The sequence below is a fragment of the Schistocerca serialis genome, chromosome 4 (genome assembly GCF_023864345.2).
Source record: "Schistocerca serialis cubense isolate TAMUIC-IGC-003099 chromosome 4, iqSchSeri2.2, whole genome shotgun sequence".
Lineage (NCBI taxonomy): Eukaryota > Metazoa > Arthropoda > Insecta > Orthoptera > Acrididae > Schistocerca > Schistocerca serialis.
Window position 1 is genome coordinate 303766128 of NC_064641.1, and position 23317 is coordinate 303789444.

At 41.1% G+C, this 23317-nt stretch overlaps 1 protein-coding gene across 1 annotated transcript in view; it reads right to left on the bottom strand.

The window, feature by feature from the left end:
* Window positions 1-23317, bottom strand: part of LOC126473961 (polyadenylate-binding protein 2) — a 122622-nt gene that overhangs the window by 77596 nt on the left and 21709 nt on the right. Inside the window, exon 3 of the mRNA XM_050101332.1 lies at window positions 15480-15594. Coding sequence (XP_049957289.1) covers window positions 15480-15594 — 115 coding nt within the window. The remainder of the gene's footprint in view (window positions 1-15479; window positions 15595-23317) is intronic.

Below are 23317 nucleotides of genomic sequence, written 5' to 3' on the forward strand. Positions count from 1 at the left end.
AGCACACTGTGTCTGTCTTTACTAAACCTTTGTTAACAGGTATTACACAATGAAGCTTATGGGTAGCTGGAATCATTCTTGTATTTTTGAAACGCTATTTCAGCTTGGCCGTATCTTCATAGTGATGGGAAACTGATGTATAATGGAAGACACATGAAGGAACATTTTCCCTGCACCACTCAAACAACTGTCGTGATGTCAAAATATTATTTTCGTAAGGTCGCTTGAGGCTGGCAAAGGCAGCACATCCACCAGAAAGTAATAAATGTGCTTTGGATTTGAGAACTAACATTTTAAGAAATTGATGAAGTTTGTCTGGAAAGAATAAAGACACACTGTATCATGCTGAAGGCAGTCAGATATTTCCACGTATGATACATGTCATATTTCATTAGTGCTCGAGTCTCTGTAGTAAGCTACAAATGGGTGAATTGTAGTCTGAATTATTCCAGTGGAATCCTTGTACCTCATCCTGGATGGTGAAGGAGTAATTTTCTGCAAAGTCACAAAGAACAAGAAACTCATTTACTGTGAGACCTTCTTTAGTGGTTTTTCAGAAATGTGACTGCCGCTGGGATATAAATGAGTGCGGTAGGAGCTGTTGTAACCTTGATGCAAACACCTCAGTGAAATCATCTGTTGACTTTGTTATAGCCTCTAGAACAAACCTGCCTGTAGATAACCAACACTTATATGCAATTTCGTCAATGCCGTTCTTACCAAACAGATCATACAGATAATCAGTTGGTCTTGCCACACCTGGACGATCGGGTCATGAACCTAGAAACTTGCTGGTAGTGCAGAATTACATATAACAATGCTACACAGTGCTTGTATAATGGTAATGTGTATTCTTCACTCTTTGTTAGTGTTTTAAGTTTACAGCAATCAATCATTAACTTTAAATTTTAGTGCAACACACACACACACACACACACACACACACACACACACACACACACACAGCATGTGTTCCACTGGCATTGGCAAGAATACAGTGCTTTGGCCACAACTAACAAAATTTAGAGAATCCAATATTTATAGCTAGGTATTTATCTTTGAAATACGCATACAGTTCTTTAAGGTTGTGCAACACTTGCTGCTTTTGTTTATGTACTGTAATTCCATTTTCTTTCGGAGACAGGAAGTCGTCTTCCTGGCATCATACGGCTCACGTCATAGTCACAGTAAAAAATCACGCACACACTGAACAGTTTTTTCACATAATGTATTACCTGGCTTTGGATTTGGTGTCACTAATATACCAGGTTCTGGTACTAACTGTTTTGTTCTCCGTATCATGTAATCTGAAGCAGAAAATTCTTTCACAGTTTTCTTTATACTCCAACTCTTTGGAAGTACAGTTAGAATTTGTGTTTCGTCGCACATACGGTCTGAACTGTGAAACTTATCTTTCAGCTGGGTTATAATTTCACTTTCTACATTTTCACTCTTCTTTCCCCCCCTTCAGTTTTTGCTTTGGATACTTTTTCTCACTCTTCAGCCTCTTTTTCTTCATGGGAGATTCACCTAAATACTGAAGGCTACAATTTAAAGCACTGAATGCCAAAACTGATGCTACATCATCTTCACTTAAATCATCTCTGGAAGTACCTGGCACAACTGAGGTGACATCTGCGGTGATTGTTGGGTTTTGCGATATTTTTTTTTCTACATTTACTGCAAATTTTTCCACCTAACAATACATTAGGATATTTGTTTATTATCCACTCCTGAACATTCCTTAAATTCTTCTGCACTCTTGCATGACCTCCTTCCCTCAACAGCTTGCAACAATACAATTTTGACTTGAAATCTATTTTTTATTAAATTTTACTTTACGACATTTGCAACGCACTTTGTTAAACAAGCCACAGCCATAAAACGTACGAAACAAAATTGGCGTAATATACAGATATCAGTGGACTAATGGTGACTAGTTGAAATAAGAGTTTCTGTGGTTGGCTGTTCAGTAAAACAGGCTAATGTTGATGGGTTGAAATAAAAATCTCTCTGATTGGCTGTTCACTAAAACAGGCTAAGTTCATTGGTTGAAATAAAAGCATCTCAGTAACTGAATTAGAACCAGAATTACAGTCATTTATGTTGTGACATGTGCATGTAAATTTATCACAAATTCCAAACTTCCCAGACTTGTGACTTTCTTCACAGTTGTAATACAGATCTGCAAATTGGTATTTTTCCATCTCTTACCTGAGTCACTGAATGCACCAATCTGAAAGAAATCCGAGAGAGTCCGGTTGAGAGGTGAGTTGAGTTGACATGGAATGACCCATTTTCCACAATTAAATTCGACCTTTCTGTCATTCCTAACATAGCACTGAAATTAACACCATGTAATTAATCATGTTTTTATTTATTTTTAGAAAAGAAATGAAGTTTTTAACTAATAATTTGGATAGGATGAGTTTTTCCACAATTATCTCAGTTTCGCTTATCATGCAGTTAGCAGCTTTTGGATCTGAGCTACTCAAATGTATCTAGCACAACAGTTATCTAGCTTATCACTTAAGATTCTATAAACAGTGGTATTTCTCATCTACTAGCCAAAGATAAGCCAGAATGACAAGACATTCATGTTTATTGATTTTATTTTATTGCCGTCTGGTGTACATACCATGATACCGGGCCGCATTACATTAGCAGCACTCCTGAAGATTATTTTGAATTATTTTGTTAGTTCATACAGACCACATGGCAGCTTATAATTGTATGTGCAAGTTAGAATATCTTAAAAAGTCAAACTCATTAACAAATAATACTGTATACTACATGTCAAAGCTCTGCCTCCTCTAACATTGCCTTTTTTAAATAGAGATAATCGATACCATGTATAATCTCCAATCTCGCATAGGTTAAAATTATCTCAGCTATTCCATTAAAATAATTCATATGATTTTGCATATGATGTATTATATTTCAGGCTTAAATGTATAAAAAAGAAATTAATGTGTTACAATCAACATGTACTAACAGTTAAAATTACTCTTCTTTTAAAATATTTGAAATTACAAAATTTGTGGCTTACTTAAAATTCACATTATTAATTGCACAATCTAACACTAATTATTAAATTCATTTCTGGATTAATTTATGAAATAATGATATTTTAGCAATGATTCATCTTTTGTTTTGTAAACTCTTTTGCATAATATGAGTACAGCAGAATTTAATAGTGGTGGACATGCCTCTGATGGAAACACACATTTTGCTAAACTTGTCAACAACAATGTAATTATTGGTTTTTTGAGTGTGGAAATTGTTTAGTCATTGTGATTTAGAAGAATGGGATAAAATAAAAAGATTTTCATAGCAACAGGCAACTCTTCAACAGTTATTTCATAACAACGAACCTAAGAAATCTAAATTTTCAGCTACACAAAAGTACTCCTAGACAAGACTTTGAGGCATCTACAACAATGAGCCATCTACAACAACAACAAGATAATCAAGATAAGTAAAAAGTTCTTCTTTTGTAATCTTACTCCTCTCAAAGTTTTTAAGATTTATGTAGGGAATGTGACTTCTACGGTGATGTGTGGGAGGGTAATTACAAGGTGTACATGTTTTTATATTATTATTTTCATTTGTCACTCCCTGCTTTCACCTACTCAAACTTGCAGCAGTGAAATGCAACTGAGACAGTCACCAATCAACCAAGTGATACTGAAAACCATCAATTATTCAGCAGTAATGTAGGTAATTTGCTTATTTTTACATGTCACTTGCATCCCAGCCAACTCTCAGCAATGCTGGGGATGCCTTACCTAAAACACATTTTTCCCCCTAGATACTAAACTGTACTTACACTAAGTTGGTTGAATTTTCTCCAGACATCCCAATTATTCATATATTTAATCCCCTCCCCCCTCCTCTAGCCCCACACCTAGAGAAGTGTTAGTGGTGCGCTACATACTTTTTTCCAAGGAGTAAATCATGTTTGAATGACATGTTCCCAGCATTCCAGAATAAGCCCTTCTTACCACCCTACCCCCTTCTGGGTTTAACAAGCAGAGAAGAAATATTGGGCATTTAACAGAAAGCACGGAACTGCATAATAAAGCACAGGGGACCCAAAATCAGAAACTAGAAAAAACAAAAAGATGGAATGTCATAACTATGACCTTACAGAACCTAAAGAGAGTTAAATCGAAAAAGGTCTCAAAGGGGCTAAACAGGATTTTCCCAGAAAAAGTAGGGGCTAAATATGATTTTAGCACAAAAACACTGTTTTTAAAGAATTGGAGGTCAGGAAGGGGTATGGAAGGATGTAAGGAGGGGATGGTGGGAAAGGGATAGGCCTTTCGACAGGTCTGCAGCACACAAGACAAAAAACTACTGAAAGAGATGTAGCAAGAGGGAATGGGGGAACACAGCTAAAAAGGAGAAGGGGGAAGGACAGAAAGCTGAAGGTGGAGAGAGGAAGGGGGGAAGAGTTGAAAAGGGGGGAAGAGGGAGAACTACACGGTAAGTGGGTGGGGAGGGGCTGAGGATGTGGAGGGGAGGGGGGAGAAGAGTTGTGAGAAGGCAGTGCATGATCTGGATGGTGAAGGAGTGGTATTGACAAGAGCGAGAAGGGAAAGAGGTAAGGTGGGGCAGTGGGAACATGTTAGCAGAGGTTTAGGCCTGGGAGACTGCAGGGTATGCTGGAGAGAGAATTCCCAGCTGCTTAGCTCAGAGAAAAACTAGTGCTGGAAGGAACTATCCAAATGGTGCACATTGTAGAGCACCTGTTTAAGGCATTTGTGTTGTGGTGTCCAGCCGGTAACTGGACTGTTAGGTATGTGGTTTGCCAGGGTGTGGTGGTAATTTTTTATGTGAGTAGACAGTTGGTTACTTGTCATGCCACATACAATGAGGTACAGCAATTGCAGCATAGCTGATGTAACATGGCTACTTTCACATGTGACCCTGCCTCTTATCTGGTAGGAAAGGCCTGTGTGTCGACTTTGGTAGGAGGTGGGTGGATGGTCTTTGGAACTTTGTTGACCACGAGGGAACGTCCCATGGGGTGAAGGATTAGAATTAGGATTGCAATAGGGATGAACAAGGATATTCTGTAGGTTGAGAGGATGGTGGAATGTCAGTTTGTGGGATGTGGGTAAGATTTTGCATAGGACTGGTTAGCAGGTTTACTGGTATTATAGGAGCAGATGGCACAGGAGATTAATTTATGGGTGAGCTGGTTTGTATATTGTGTATCAGTAAAGCCTCTGGTGAAGCTATTAGTATATTTCAGCAGCTCTTACAGATGCAGCATTCATGAATGGAGAGGCTGTAATGAGAGACTTTTGACATGGAACAGATGCAGCTGTCAAAGTGAAGGTACTGTTGATGGTTGGTGCAGTTGATAAGGACATATATATACATGGAGCCAGATGATGGATGGAGATCCACATATAAATAGACAGTTCTGTGGACTGAGAAGGATCAAGTCAAGCAGATTTGAGAGTAGATTTTGATGTTACGGAGGTAGGAGCAAAGGTTGTACTTGCTGAGAGCTCAGATCATGGAAACCTCATCAATGAATCTGAGGCAGACAAGAGGTCTCTCATGTTGACTGGATATGAAGGTTTCCTCCAGATGGTCCACAAATAAGTTGGCATAGGATGGTGCTAAGCAAGTACCTATGACATTTGTTTGTATAGCTGGCTTTTGAAAGAGAAATATTTGTAGGTCAGGATGTGGTTGCCTAGGAGGATTAGGAAAGAGAGGATGGGGTTGGTATCAGTAGGATGTGGAAAAAGAAAGAGTTTGGCAGCCCCAAGAGCAAAGGCATGGGGGATGTTTGCGTACAAAGACATCACATTAACAGTGACCAACAAGGAGTGTGCTGGTACTGGGAGAGGAACCATGGAGAGGCACTGAAGGAAGTGAGCAGTGTCTTTAATGTACAATGGGAGGTTACAGACATGAATTTGGAAGTGAACTCCAGCCACCACAACCTGACCCAGAATTATTTCATTTTCAAAGGTCAAATTTGCAAACAAATCCTAGTTACTGCCATGGGTACTCACACGGCACCATTCAATGGCAACCTATTTATTTGCTACCTGGAGGAATCATTCCTATACAGTCAGCACCTAAAATCTCTTGTCTAGTTCAAATTCACTGCTGACATTTTCATGATCTGGACTCACATCAGGAACAACCTTTGCTCTTTCATCCAAAATCTCACCTATTCCCAAATCCATTTCATCTGGTTCTTTTCAATTCATCTAGCCACCTTCCTAGATGTTAGTTTCCACCTCACAGTTGGCTCCATAAGTACATCCATCCATCTCTAGTGCACCATCCTCAAAGAGTATTTCCGCTCTGACAACATGCTGCACACCACAACACAAATAACTTCAACAGCTGCTTCACTATGCGGGGCCAGATGGATAGACCCTTCCAGCAAAAGTTTCTCTCTGAACTACACAAATGAGAATTCTCTCTTACAAGACATCCTGCATTCTCGCACACCTCTAGGCCTGTATCTCCACTAACCTGTTCCCACTGCCTCACCTTAACTTTTCCCTTCTCTCTACATCACTCCTCCTCCTCCATCCAGATTATGCACTGCCTTCTACCATTGCTCTGCATCTGACCCCCTCCATCCCTCCATGTGGGGTCTCTCTCTCTCTCTCTCTCTCTCTCTCTCTCTCTCTCTCCCCCCCCCCTTTCTCCTTCCTCACATTCACCTTTCTATCCTCCCCCTCACCCATTTCTTCCTCTTCCTACATCTCTTTTTGCTGTACCTTCTCTACTCCCTTTGTCGTGTTGTGCAGTTGCAAAGTCATCCATTCAAAGACCTGCCTCCCCCACCATCCCTAGCTCCTCCCCACCTCCACCATCTCCACTAATCTCCACAATCAGTAATTAGTCTTTCTCTGGCCATACGAATATGCACTTGGGTATCTGCGTCGTCGTGTGTGTGTGAATGGGGCCATGTTTGTTAGAAAACGGGCTAGTGCTTTAAAGCTAGCATGAATACTGTTTCTGTTACATGTTTCGGTACTCCAAGTATTGATCCACTATTGCTGAATGGTTGTCTTTTCCTTACTTCATGTTTTTTGTAGTTCAGAATGTGTAAGAAATATTCCCCTCATTGAAATCAATAACGTGTATGAGGCATTGTCAAATTTGGAGTATTTCAACGTTGTTGTTGTTGTCGTCTTCTTCTTCTTCTTCTTCTTCTTCTTCTTCTTCTTCAGTCCAAAGTCTGGCTTGATGCAGCTCTCCATGCTATTCTATCCTGTGCAAGCCTCTTCATCTCCGAGTAACTGCTGCAACCTTCTAAATCTGCTTAGTGTATTCATCTCTTGGTCTCAGTCGATGATTTTTATCCTCCACACTTCCCGCAAGTACTTAATTGGTGATCCCTTAATGCATCAGATAATGTCCTACCAACGAATCCCTACTTCTAGTCAAGTTGTGCCACAAATTTCTCTTCTCCCCCAATTCTATTCAGTACTTCGTCATTAGTTACATGATCTATCCATCTAATCTTCACAATTCGTCTGTAACACCACATTTCAAAAGCTTCTATCCTCTTCTTGTCTGAACTGTTTACTGTCCATGATTCACTTCCATACATCGCTATACTCCATACAAATACTTTCAGAAAAGACTTCCTGACACTATGTTAACAAATTTCTCTTCTTCAGAAACGCTTTCCTTGCCACTGCCAGTCTACATTTCATATCCTCTTTACTTTGACTATCATCAGTTATTTTGCTCCCCAAATAGCAAAACTCATCTACCATTTCCTAATCAAATTCCCTCAGCATCACCTGATTTAATTCAACTACATTCCATTATCCTCATTTTGCTTTTTTATATGTTCATCTTATAGCCTCCTTTCAAGACTGTCCATTCCATTCAACTGTTCTTCCAAGTCCTTTGCTTTCTCTGACAGAATTACAATGTCATCAGCAAACCTCAAGGTTTTTATTTCTCCCTGGATTTTAATTCCTACTACAAATTTTTCTTTCCTTTCCTTAACTGCTTGTTCAATGTACAGATTGAATAGCACTGGGGATAGGTTACAACCTTGTCTCACTCCCTTCTCAACCATTGCTTTCCTTTCGCGCCCCTCAACTCCTATAACTGCCTTCTGGTTTCTATACAAATTATAAATAGCCTTTTGTTCCCTGTATTTGATCCCTGCCACCTTCGGAATTTGAAAGAGTATTTCAGTAAAGATTTTCAAAAGCTTTCTCTGAGTCTACAAATGCCTTTCTGTAACCAATCTTCTAAGATAAGACGTAGGTTCAGTATTGCCTCGCGTTTTCCTACATTTCTACAGAATCCAAACTGATCCTCCCCAAGGTCGGCTTCTACCAGTTTTTCCATTCATCTGTAAAGAATTCGAATTAGTATTTTGCAACGATGACTTATTAAACAGATAGTTTGGTAATTTTCACATTATCTGACAATAGAGTCATATATCAAAAGAACTGCGTTAATCATTAGCACCTGAGTATTTTTCTAGTTACAAAGGAAAGTTGCGTGTCGTGTTGACTTGCTTTAAGAAGTGTGCTTCATGGATTATTTTGTCGTGCATAAACAGAAATTGTCAAAATTTGGTCTTTTTCCAGCAGAGGAGTGGGGAGAATTCAATTTTACAACTGATGGCAGAGTAATTTTTTGCAAAGCCTGACAAAAAAGCAAACAAACACAGGTTATTTTTATCATTCATTTTATCTAACAATATCCTTGCTACTCTTCTTCCCTTGGCTTTTCAAATCAAAATTTAAATTAGATTACAGACATGTATGTGAGACTCAAAGATGACATTTTACATGATCATGTTCTTATTTTTTAGTTACTGCTATCTTCTTAGTATTCATTTGTTTCAATTTTAGGTAAGCTACAATAAAGTCACATTTCCTTCGGCACAAAGCTTCTGCAGCTCACATTACAAGTGCCACTAGGAAGAAGAAGAACCAACAACAGCTTCAATCAACAATTTTGTCTATGACCAGTAGTGCAGTGGATAGCTTTAATGTAGACTTGTGTGAGGCTCTAGCATCTGTGAAAGTGCCATGGAACGTGCTGAACAACCCTATTTTTAAGAGCTTTCTAGAGAGTATCAGTGGCCGCAACATACCACATGAGTTGACACTGCACAAATATTATTTGAAACAAGTGTATGAAAAGGCTATTGCTGATATTTAAATAGACACTGGTGACTACTGTAACTGCCTTTCAGTTGACAAGACCACTGACTGTTGTGGCAGGCTTATAGCTAATGTCATTATGTGTTTAATATTTATATATTTATTTATTTTTCAATAAAAGATTTTTCATTAAAGTATTACAAAAAGATAAAACAACGATAGCACAGGTACATGTCCCAACTAACTGTTTATGCATTTTTTATTGCTGATATAAGGAATTGTTAACTGTATTTTCCACAAAGAACTAGAATAACTGTGCCAAAATTGTTGTGACAGTGCCACGACATTTAAGAGTGCCGCCACATCAGTACGTGCAAACGGCAATAGAGGCGCTCCGCAATTCGGCTGAGAGCGGGAGCGCCACCTAGCTACGAATGGCGCCGGCCGCATGTCACGGCACGGCAGTCGAATGACCGATACGGAATTGGTAGCATGTAACCAGCTATTGTTTCTACGTTTGTATATCCACGCAATTTATTAGTGATTAAAGCTTATAACACTTTTTGGCGACGAGGATGGGATATTTTTGTTCCTGCGTTGTGGATTTGTGCGTTCGTGTCGGGGCAGACATGGAACAGCTTATGCAAGCGCTCATTTAATAACAAACACAGCTAACAGCTGCTATTCAGGCGTTGTCGACATCGCTTACTCATCGTCTGTCTTCCTCTTCTCCACCTCCGTTCCCTCCTTACGACGAGGCCGCTGAAGACTGGGAGGATTATGAGAAGCGTTTGCGGCAACACTTCTTGGCTTTCGGCGTTGTCGACGCTCCTATGTGTAAGTCGTTATTTCTATCATGGATTTCCCCACGGATCTATCAGCTGCTATCTCAGTTAGCCCCGCTGCGGGAACCTGCCTCTCTGTCCTTCCAAGAAATGTGTGACATTGTCTAACTATTACCGAAAAAACACCCACGTCGTTGCCGCCCGCGTGGCGTTCTACCGGTGTCGTAAACAGCCCCATCAATCTTACCGGGCTTGGGCAGAGGAACTACACGGTCTGAGTAGAAAATGTCAGTTTGTCATGGACACTCATCATGAGTCTTATGCTGATTCAATTGTTAGGGATGCTATTCTACAGCTTGCTCCTGATAAAGAAGTTCAGCAACGTGCCTTACAACTGCCAAACCCGTCGTTGTCGGAAGTTCTAAGCATCGCTCAATCTTTTGAAGTGTCTCACGCTGCTGGTGTGCAAATAGACGCGTGGTGTGATGTAGGCGCTATACAGACTACTTTCGACACGGGCAATTTGCCTGTTTCCCAGGGGACCGACGATGTGGCCGCAGTTCACTTGCATCAACAACGTCGCGTTTGGCCGCCACGCTCGCAGAGAAAACAGCTACCACAGAAGCAGGTTCGTTCCGCACTTCCTTCTTGTCCACGTTGTTTCGTACAGCATGACAGGGCCGCGTGTCCAAAACGTTGGGCCACGCGTAATTCATGTAGGAAAAAAGGCCACATTGCTTCTGTGTGTCAGTCCCCTAAAGTTCCTGTCGATGAGGACGAGGCATCGGACATGGATGTTAACTGTGTGCTTTCTCAACCAAATAAGTTGTTTGTTACTGTTCGTGTTCTGGATAGAGACATTCGCATGCAAGTGGACACTGGCTCTGCAGTAACTCTCATTAATTCTCGCACGTATTTGGAGTTGGGCTCCCCTCCCTTGTCTCCAGTTACGCGAAATCTGACAACTTATAATAAACAGAAAACTATCGTTGGCCAGTTTGATCCTTCCACTGCCTACAAGTCTGTTGTTAGGCCCCTCACGTTTTATGTAGTGGATCATGCGGGCACTGAAAACCTGTTCAGTTATGATGCTTTCCAGTTGTTCGGGTTCTCCATTGATGATGATGTGCACCTCATATCTGAGCATATTCCGTATCAACAGCTGGATGGATTGTATTCTGAATTCTCGTCCATGTTCTCTGCTGGTCTGGGTCGTGCCAAGGATTTTGAAGCCCACATTACTCTTAAACTTACAGCTCGCCCTAAGTTTTTCCGGGCACGCCCTACTCCGGTAGCATTGCGTGCACCTGTCAAGGCTGAGATAGACAGGTTAACAGCTTCAGGGATTCTCCTTCCTGTTACCTCCAGCGAATGGGCATCGCCAATCGTGGTGGTTTCTAAACCAAACGGGAGTCTGTGATTGTATGGTGATTTTAAAGCCATTGTCAACGCTCAGAGCCTCATTGACACTTATCCTCTTCCCCATCCTGAGGAGTTATTTACCAAGCTCGCTGGGGGCCAGTTCTTTTCCAAACTTGACTTATCGGAGGCGTACCATCAGTTGCCGTTGGATGCGTCTTCCAAGGAATTTCTCGTCATCAACACTCCTTGTGGGTTGTATCAGTACCAGCGGTTACCATTTGGCGTCGCTAGCGTGCCGGCCATTTTTCAGCGGTTTTTGGAACAGCTCACGGCTTCCGTTCCCGGCTGCATAAACTATCTGGATGACATTGTTGTCACGGGGGCCTCAACTGAGGAGCACCTTCGCAATTTGCGTTCACTGTTTCGGGTTCTGCATTCGGCTGGGTTGAAGTGCAATCTGGACAAGTCCCAGTTCTTCCAACCCTCCATCGTGTATCTTGGTTTCCACTTGTCCCGTGAGGGTATACGTCCTGAACATCAGCATGTTGCGGCCATTACTGCTCTACCCCGGCCGTCTACGGTGAAAGAACTTCAGGCGTTTCTAGGCAAGATTGCTTATTATCACAAATTCATTCCATCCGCGGCGGCGGTAGCTCATCCTCTGCATCAGCTGTTACGCAAAAACGTTCTTTTCTGTTGGTTCGAAGAGTGTGAGCAGGCTTTTTTCCACCTGAAGGCTCATTTGCAGTCGGCGCCTTGTCTTGCCACATTCCGTCCGGGTCAGCACTTGGTTCTGGCGACTGACGCGTCCCAGTATGGCCTAGGGGCTGTTCTCGCCCATCGATATCATCAAATCGAAAAGGAGGCACTCGCTATCATTTATGCTCTAAAAACGTTCAGTGTTTTTTTGTGTGGTTCCAAGTTTCACCTCATCACCGACCACAAGCCGCTGGTCTCTCTGTTCAACCCATCGGCGTCGCTTCTGGATAAGGCAGCCCACCGCCTGCAACGTTGGGCCTTATACTTGTCTCGTTTTCATTATGAAATTCACTATCGCCCCACGGCCCAGCACGCCAAGGCTGACGCGTTGTCACGTTTTACGATGGGCCCCGTCTCAGTTTTCGATCGAGATGAACTACTCTGTTTCTACATTGATGAGGCAGAACGTCGTGCGGTCAAGGGTTTTCCGCTAACAGGTTCGCAGGTCGCGTTGGCTACTGCGCGGGACCCGGTCCTGCGTCAGGTGATCGGTTTTATTCAATGGGGTTGGCCGGACAGGACCAAGGGCTGGGCATCGGATTCCCTTCGCAACTACCATGCCTTGCGCCTTCGTCTGTCTGTTCTTGATGGTGTTGTTCTTCTGGCCACAGATGGCGCATCTCCACGGGTCGTGGTGCCAGCCTATCTTCGCAAAGATGTTCTCAAACTGTTGCATGAAGACCATTGGGGGATTTCTTGGACTAAGTCCCTGGCCCGCAGGCATGTTTATTGGCCCGGTATTGATTCGGACATCGCCCACATGGTCGCTGCGTGTGGTCAGTGTGCTCAACAACTGGCTGCACCCTGTACAATGCCCTCTCCGTGGCCTGACCCGGCGCAGCCATGGGAACAGGTGCACGCTGACTTTTCCGGCCCCTTCCTCGGCACTTATTGGCTGCTGTTGATTGACGCCTTCTCGAAGTTTCCTTTTGTTGTTCGATGTCCGTCGCCCACCACTGCGGCGACGACGCTGGCTTTGTCCAAAATCTTTGCGCTAGAAGGTCTACCATCCACGATCGTCACGGAAAATGGCCCTCAGTTCTCTTCGCAGGCCTTCCGTGATTTTTGTACTGGACAAGGGATTCATCATGTTACAGCACCGCCCTTCCATCTGCAATCAAATGGGGAGGTCGAGCGCCTTGTCCGCACTTTCAAAAGCCAGATGAAAAAATTCCTTAGTGTTCTTTCCACAGATGACGCTCTGTTGCATTTTCTGAGTTCTTATTGCTTCACGCCTCTGGGTGATCGCAGCCCTGCTGAACTCATGCATGGCCGCCAACCGCGCACTCTACTGCACCTGCTTCACCCTGTCAGGCCTTGTACTGTGTCCCCTCGTGCGGGAAAATACTCGGTGGGCGCCGACGTGTGGGCACGAGGGTATGGATTTCGCCCTAAATGGATTCCAGGGGTGGTCAAGGCTCTTCGCGGCCGCCGGCTTTGTGAAATACGTACGGACGACGGCATGGTTGTTCGCCATTACGACCAGATGCGCCCACGAGTGGTGGCCACGCCGGTGCCACCGCCCCTTCCTTCGCGTCCACCAGCCCGAGAAGCCAGTCCTGTCGCTGCTGCCGATCTCCCGTGCGTGTTGCTGCAGCCGACGTCGCTACCGCTTCCGAGTACGCCGGAACCGGCCCCAGTCGCGACGCCGCCTTCTCCGGGACCCATCTCGCTGGAGCACACCCCCAGGTCCACGACACCTACGGATGCTGCTCCGGAGTTTTCACCCATCATCTCGTCCAGGAGGCACGTTCCATGCACAGGCTTCCGTCCTGGACATTTTCGACTGTACTCTCATGTTTCTCCGCCGGATCTTCTTGGGGGCCTCCCAAGAGGCCATGGATGTCTCCGCGCTGTCCGTGTCTCCCGGGAAGTGAGTGTTTTTTTTCAAGGGGGGAAAGTGTTGTGGCAGTGCCACGACATTTAAGAGTGCCGCCACATCAGTACGCGCAAACGGCGATAGAGGCGCTCCGCAATTCGGCTGAGCGCGAGAGCGCCACCTAGCTACGAACGGCGCCGGCCGCATGTCACGGCACGGCAGTCGAATGACCGATACGGAATTGGTAGCATGTAACCAGCTATTGTTTCTACGTTTGTATATCCACGCAATTTATTAGTGATTAAAGGTTATAACAAAAATATAACAAAATTTTCTATTTTAACATTATTGTTTGTCATATTTTCTATTTTAACATTATTGTTTGTCATATTTTCCACTAAATGCTAAAATAGTTTGTTTAAAGCTACAAAGGACTAGAACAAGAGAATAAACTGCTAAAACCCATTTATAAAAAAGCAAAAATCTAGGCCCTGCTGATGAGAAGCAACAAGATGTCAACACATCTTGAAAGCTCTCGTAATTTAAAGTAATGGGCCAGTAGATATCACCTGAATCTCTCTGAAGCTGGCATACCAAGGTCTACAAACTTACCTGGCATCTAGTACTTGTTAAAAGTTTTACAGACTCTCCTGTTCTTCAGTCGAGTTAGTTGGTTCAGAATACTTAAAGGTAGTTTCCAAAAGTTGAATCAATATACTCAAAAATATCCATAATCCCTTTTTTATTCAGCCTATGAAGGACATGCCCTTCAGTGACTATTGTTGGGACATCATATCCATCCACATGAGCTGAAAGCTGAAGATAATGGTAGGGGTAGCACAAGGGTCGGCACAAAGCGTGCAAGTTGAGCCAAACAGCATGACACGCAGAAGACATCATTACAAAGCACCACAAATAAATAAAGTTCTGCTTGAAGCTAGCACAGTAGTCTACCTTCATCTGGCAGCACAAATAACTATAGTTCCCCTTTAAGTTGTAAAGCTATTTCAACACTTTTTCATGATTCCTCATTTTGGAGTCTTTTATTACTATCTGGTTTTGGCAGTCCACATTTACAATTAAGGTATCTGAATCATTAGTGGACAGGTCCTTGTCTTTTGAACTTGTCATGTTTTTATCCAGTTGTTCTTTCAAAGCTGCAGTTAAGGAAGAAAATATGTGATGGCTTTACACATATTCGTTGCAAACAACAGTTTAATACAAAAACCTGCAAATCATGTTAGAGAGGTGTGTGTGTGTGTGTGTGTGTGTGTGTGTGTGTGTGTGTGAGAGAGATTATATAATTTGGAGGGCGGGGCGGGGGGGTTAAAATAAACATGTGCTTTTTCCAAAGCTAGGAATATTTTTTTTTCTTATACAAATCTGTCTATTGTTCAGAGTCAGATGTAATACGTAGTGCTTTAGAATCTCAACATTTTCTCATTGTTTACTAATCATGTTAACATGATTCAGCTTTAAAAAAATGAAGGGGATTTTGCTGCTCTTTTTGTTCCTTATTCCACTTGTCAAGAATGAATATTAGTATCACAAGTCATAGGTATTAAAGCAGACGCAATTTACAAATCTACACAAAATATAACTTTATTATCTTGTAGGAAGAATACTTACTCATTCCAGGTGGACTTCCCAAATTCATCTGTTTATCAACCTCTGATTGCAGCTGCTTTAATTTCTCTGCTTCTTCTTCCATTTCTCTCACTCTTGCTTTAATGGCCTCCAATTCCTCAAATAAAAATATAACGTAAGTTCACTCCACCTCTGGATGCCAATACCTTGCATTATAGCCAATTATAAAACGCGTATGTTAATTCACTTTTAAAAAAATAGTATACAGGAAAGTAGACAAAAACTAAACACAGTTTCATCATAATGCAGTTGTTTTACATATTACACTTCTTTATGAACATAAGAAATGTCTGCGTGAAAATCGAAGACACTGTTACAACATTAACAAGCTGTTAAGTCTTAAAAGCATCTTCAGGCTATTTAACCCTCGAGTGTGGGTGCATTGATTTTTGTAACACAAGCAGGTCCATGGTGCACTCTGTACACATTTAAAAGATAGCTGTCTTCATGTTACCAAGGTAAGCATGAATGAGCAATACCACAGTTTAATCTTAGTTTAATTAAACAATGATACAATAAACTCACATTATATGAGCTAAATCGTCCTTTAATTAAAAATAAATTACTTTCATTACATCACTCACATGATGCGTACAAGCCTTACACCACAGCAATGACTTACTGTAACCATTAAACAGCACAGTTGCATTAGATCACAGCCAACCACTCATTATATTGCTAATTATCTCTTATCCAGCCACCTCATTATGGGACTGTGCCGCTAGCTTGGAATCTGGGTCATTTCCTTGCACAGATTGTACACTTTTCTCATGTAGCATGCATTTTATTTTATATTACTGCTGCCCACTTGGACATATGACAGCATGACTTAGCACTGGATTAGCTGAAGCAATAATGAAGGAATAGGTATGGACTCTCAGCTGTAAAGCAACAATGGAACAGTACAATACTACTCTATTTGTGGTAGACACATTTATACAAAGGCACACCCACTTGAGGTTTAAAATGCATTTATCAGTATATGAAGACTGTCCTATTTTTTAATATCATTGTTAAAAAAAAACGTTGGTTATTACATGGTACAGACTACTGAAAATTAAAAAAGTACGTGTTGATGTATAACTCAGTTTCCCTTCATATTTTTGTGCTCTGAAAAGAAGAGATTTGCACACAGGGGAAATTTGCAGCAAGCTGTTTCAAACCTGCCAGAAGACCAATGACAAGAAATAGTACAATGGTGATATAATGGGATCAGATTTACAAAAAGGGACATTAGCTATTTTCACGTTTCTGTTCATGGAATTTGCTGAAGGGTCACATTTATAAGTTCTCTCTTACTAAAATTTCATCAAGTACGGAAGATTCTTCCTTAATTGCACAACTGTAACTGCAACTTTCAAGGCTTCACATGCAGGCATCATTTCAGAACATGCCACGAAGTTCCTGGCCTGCCTGTCTTTTTTATTTCAAGGGCTCCATGTGAATGCATCTCTGATGCGCTCTACATTTTCATCGCACATGTATGGTCTAACAGTGCTCTTCCCTTTGCATGCGCAACTACCTTCCAGGAATTTTGTATGCCAGTTGTAAACCTGCTTGAACAGAGGCAACTTCTAACTGAATCAATGGTGAAATGCATGTTCTACTTGAACAATGGATTGACTTTGTGCAAATTCCAACACACAAAATAATTTCTCTTGTGATGATGTCACCACATTGCAACAAACAAACTAACAAACAACAGTGTAGCTGTGTCAAAACTTTGAACCTTCCTCTATCCAATGACACGCTCAATGTTTATCCATGTTATATTGTTTGACTGTAATAAACAATTGAAATCTGTTCTTTCTTTCTTTCCGAGTCACCTGGTAAAATGACAGACTATAAACTTATCTTCCTTAAGCGGAAACACAGCTTCTTTAGGGACTTGAGGATAATAGTAAAGTGAAGGGCGATAACCAATGACAGTTTATTACTCCTATTTCTACATGAAAACGCATTCAGATATCATACAAAACATTTGGATACGAGTTTCAGAGGCCAGGATGAAAAAAAAAGAAAAGAAAAAAAAAGTGAAATATCAGAAGTAGGTAAAAGAAAGTGTTAAAACGTATGCAGCGAATTATGGAACAAAAATTACATTCAAATTAATATAAGGACCACACGTCAACATTTTCAGCAACATCAAAAACAAATCCATGTTACAATAGGATATTTGGATTTGAAACTATATTCATTGTTACTGAACTGACAATGCCTGTGACATAGCACAGGTAGTAGTGAGAAATGGCACCTGCAACCTAGTTTATATAGACATGATTTTAAACAATTATTGGGCAGAGAAATTTATTTTGGGAATGTGGCAGACACACTTAGCCCTTCATTAATACACTCTCCCTGGCATACAACAGTAGCAAGACAAGAAAATGATAATGTGTGTGAAATTAAGCATATGCTGCTTTCTCTCCCAAAGTAATAGAAAGTCAAGCAAAGAGGACTTACGCTGAGTTAGTCTTCAAAAATTTGAAAGAGGGTTTTCTGATGAAAGAAATGTTGGTAAGACATCAGTCGAATATTAATTCCTGCACCTACTTGATATAGTTTCAACAAAAAAGGGGACTACAGTTCTGATGACAGAACTGTTGCCCCATTCTTCATGAAAACCAGACATCTGCCTGTTTCTCTTGATACGCAACGCACAATGATTACTGAGAGTACGCAGGAAAGTTTGTGTTAAATCACTGTATCAAGAGCTACTGCACTTTCATTTCGTACCATTACAATGCACCAGGTTACACAGAACTGAGAACTCGCGTAGTATTATGAAAAGAAGAACCGCAAGTGCTGCCTTACATACCCTATAGCTTCCATTTTAAAAATTGTTGAAGGGAATCCATTAGGTGTATACAGCAACAAAGTTTTTAGTTAGTTAAAAAAAAAAAGTTACATCTCACATGGAGCATTCTCGAAAATTGGTACTTTATTGCTGTATACCGAAAAGTTAATATTATGGTATTACAAGACTCTCACCTGTCAGGAAACCATTACAAATTTCATATAATCACCAGTGCCGCACTAAAGAACTAATAGGAAGTCACTATTATGTTAGAAATATGACAAAGACCTGTAGTTTTCAATAAGAATACAGATTGTTGTGCAAACGTCTGAAAAACTCCTCACTCTCGGCTGAGTCTTAAACTGAACTTTGTTATGAAAGCTAACATGCTAATCCATTGTCTAATGGTTTTGGTGACCAAGAACAGACACTTATGCCATCTGTTGCCTTATAAAAAAAAAAAAAAAAAAAGGACCGAGAACAGACACTTATGCCATCTGTTGCCTTATTGCCTTATCTAAAAAAGTTAACAATTATGACAGGAAAAATATTAGCTACTAATAACTCAATGTCCATCAGGAAAGTGACAGAAAATGAGTGTCTGGGAGGTGTAGAGGTCAAACTTATGTGGGATGTATGTATTACATTTCATAAAATGGACATCATCGAATTCAAGAAATGTTCAAAGCAAACCATTAACTTGCACTGTGATCATAGAATGAAAAATGGCACACCACAGTAATCACAATGGTTTGCACAATCAATATTGAAGGTAAACTCCTTGGGAGTTCCAAATTGTGCAGGACAATTAGCAAGGTATCTGCCCTTAAATAATGCATAGAGAATAATATTGATGTAACAGGCAAAACAGTCTGTCATGGAGCTTATCATGAAACTTGATATCCTTTAAGGCATAAGTTGCAGACAGTGCGATAATATATTTTATAGGTATGGAAAAAACAAACCTCTAGAGGCTGAATTTATTCAGTGGTTTCAGGTGGTATGACGTACAATGTTGCATATTTTTCAGAAGGAATAGTTTGCTGCAAAGGAATATGGTTTTTATAGACAGACCAGGAATCAAACAAAAGCAAGTTATTTTGACCAACTATTGGCCAAAAGCAGTGCTCTTACAGTAGTTTTAGTTCGCTTAAGCCCATTTCCCACTCCTGCTTGCTGTGACGTAAACATTCCCTACTGCCCCTGCAAGATAATGCACACGAGAAATAACTTCTCACAGCACAACAAATAACCTTCCAGCCAATTTACCATCCAGATTAACAGTTGGCATAATTGTATACAAATGCGTTAAGGTACTGATGTTAGTTGATTTTGATATAGCTCTCTTGGTACGTCGCATTTCCAGCATTCCCCTCATACGCATTTCCTCTTCAAATCTCGAGTGGTCCAAGTTGAAAACAAATTCCTTACTGTACATGGTGGCAGCCAGTCACGGAATATCTTAGCGTATTGGTCTAAAAAATTTATTTCAAAAGCCCAATGAAATCTTTACAAGTTTTCTCCCAGAGTAACTTACGCTGTGCCTACGTGACGCAAGTTGCCTGTCTTTGAAAACCGAGGCAGTTCTGTCCAGGTAAAGCTGCTGACAAGAAACGTCCTGAGAGCTCTGCTGAAACTGCTAGCGAATTCACGCCATTGGTTTTAGCCAACAGCGTGTATGGGATACAGGTCACGTGTGTGGACGCTGGAGTGTTCTGTGGTGTGGAACACAGTTGCCTCTCTCTCTTGGAATCCAGACCTCGAGCAGAACAGACGTCTTTCTGGATGGCAGAGCCTCTGACTCTGCTTTTCATGACCGGCCACCAACGTAAGTTAACATGAACCACTTCCCTTTCAGTTGCCCATTTAACTGTTCGACCTCCTGGACTGGCCTAAACCTGGTAACTTCCAACCTTAGGCGCACCCCTTTTACACCGTACATTGAAACATATTCTCTTTAGTGTACTTAATTTCCTGTTTTGTCATTTAATGGCAGCCGGCAGCCCTGGATGCACACTCCCAAATCCTGACTGCTCGAACTCCTGCACACTGTCGTCATAAGGCATATGTAACAACCTTCTCCCCCCTTCCCTGCCCGTATACATTAACACTGGTAACCAGAAGTGGGATCATATTCATTAACATTATGAAGTTTCTCTCATATACAAATTTTTGGGCTGATCCTGCAGCTTGCTATGCATTGTTGTAATGACGCTTTGTTTGAAATTTCATTATCTTACGTATTACAATTCTGTAGCACAGTTTGAAGTTATGCAACCATCCACTAATTCTCTTGAAATTTGCAGTTTGCTGTACATAACATAGTAGGTCACTACCATGCATATCTTGTAAATTGTTTCTAACATCCTTGAAACATCCTTTTTGTAACTCTTTGAATATCAGTTTTTCTTATGTGCTACACAGTCATATTGCTTCAGTCTCATTCGAAAACTGTTCAGAATTGTTTTTTACTGTGCTGTAGATGATCTTACACGTATGTAATTATGTTTCTTAAGGTTTAAATTATGTTTAGCACCCACTCCTCAGATAGTGATTGTCCTGTACTACCTTTCACTGGACATGGGATTTGTGGTCTCCTGGTTGACAAGGATGATGAATGAAATGGCTCTCACCTGTTTCACTATCACTTTCACCTGTTAAGCAAGTATCATCATCATTGTACTCTTGTACGTTGCCCGTACAGTGTAGCATATCTGACACCTCACATTCCACCGATTCATCTTGCAATAATGTTAATATTTCACCTGCCACTTCTTTCTCATTCTGATGGAATGTCAACTTTGGCAGCTGTTGTTGTAGACATAATGCAACGTCTGTTTTGTTTGTTGATGCCACTGCTCTGCTTTGTATCAACACCACTAGCACTGTAGCATTGTTGTGAGATACACATTGACTTTGCAATTCAACTATGCTCCGTAGCCTCATGCTGTGCTCACCATTGGATGCCTCTAGTCCACCCTCCCCCAGTTGCCATTAGCAGCCAATATTGCAACCTCGCCCTCAAGGGTTCCTTGTAAGTGAAGAGTGGATTGTGTCGCCCTCTGCAGTGAGAGGGAGTGTTCTGCACACATTTAACACTGTGTTGGATGCTGTGAAATAAAGAGCTGTGTGAGGTAAAGTTTAGCATGCTTTAATAATCTAAAACTGAAATAACTAGCAACATTTTGGTTGCTGAAAAGTTGGAAGTACAGGGTGTATACGTGGACAAGGAAAAAAAATTCCTGGATTTCCCGGTTAAAAATACACTTTCTCCCGGATGAAAACATACTTTTCCCCTATTAACTGACAGTATATTTGCTCTCCAAACTGTATAACTTATCAGTCCTTTGAATGATTATGGTTTTATACACGGGCGTAGAATTTCCCGGCGCTTTAGACAATGAAACACAGGACAATAAACACGTTTTGGAAAAATCTTTGACGTGCAGCAACATGTACGCTGCCTATTTTCGTATTACGAAAGTATAAATTCGAATTCCACCAAACACCGAATGTTACTTTCCGAAGCATTGAAATTGAGATTGCGATATGCTTTTGTAAGCCAGTCATAGCTCATGTCACATGATCTCACCAGCCAATAACAGCGGGTCTTCAGAGCTTAGAGCACGTGGTGAAGTCAGCCAATAGCAACATCACTGTTAAGTAGTGCGAACACACAAACAGGAAAAGTTAATGGTTTAAATTAATATACATAGTGCCGTTACACGAAACGCAAAGCTTTTACATATAATATTGGTCTATAAGACTAAAATGCTACAAGAGAAGCTAAGCTTTCACATATGATGTTGGTCTTTTATGTGCCTATTACAATTTAAGATATAATCACACAAATGTGCCAGTAAAATTTTTAATAACAACATAAATGTCTGATCATCTGGGCTCGAAATTTACCTAAATGACTAGTCATCACAGAGCTGATTTTTAAATGGCATTCAAACGCTCTGTGATTTAAGAAATTCATCGTACATTCTCGGCACATAGTTCAACTTGCGTAAAAGGAAATTACTTCGATGGTAACACTTTTCAAACCACCATTCAGAATATTTTCCTGCGACCTGTTAGAAACAGGTACGTTTCTGCAATTGCTAGAGCGCGCCAGATGACAGGCGTCACCTAGCTTGCGCAGCAACGATGTCCTAGAGAGCCCGTACGTTTGTATGTGTAAAACATTAAAAGATCTTACATTATGTCATACTCCAAGAACATCGGAATTTCATGATCCATACTAAAAAGTGCACATTTCAAGTGCACATTCGTATGTTCAGATTCCCAGAAAAGTAGGCCACGATCTGATATTAAGCTTTTCAATGTGGTTTTCGGGATGTAAATTTTCTTGGAGTACCAGTACTGTGTTATCTCATGTTTGGTTCTCTATTATGGCATAATGCCATACGTGCTAGAAGTTGGAGACGTTTCGAATATGTCTGCCTCAGCAGAAAAGATTATTAAAAGGAAACTTCTTTAGCAAGCGGACAAAAATATTGTTCCGCAATGCTTGACTGTCAGAAAGCAGGAAATAAAATCTGGAACTAACAACACATTTTAGCCTTCCGTAATTATGTGAATGTGTTTTAATTCAGTTGATAGCTCCCGGCCACAGAAATCTGTTTTGTTTTCATTTGACGTGAGAGCAGTAAACTAAGAGGAAACAGCAAAAATCACTAAATGTAAACACGGGTCACATGGTGACTATCCACTTCCCCACTATTAACTCAGACTGCTCTGCGCATCAGACCCAGATCTATGATATTTCCGAACCGGGGCAATACCCCGCCACTCTCTCGAGCGTTTGAGATAGGTCGTCAAAAATTTTAAAAAAGTGAATTTTCAAAAATATGTTCATTTTGTAGTGCACATCTTTCTGAAGAGTCTGATGCATGAAACACATGTGTTCGAGGAAATGTAAGACATGTTATTTGGTCGTAAGTGTGCCAAAGTACAGTGCCTCGCCTCCTCACACAGCATTCTTCTATTGACCATATTCTGGACAGTGGAAATTAAA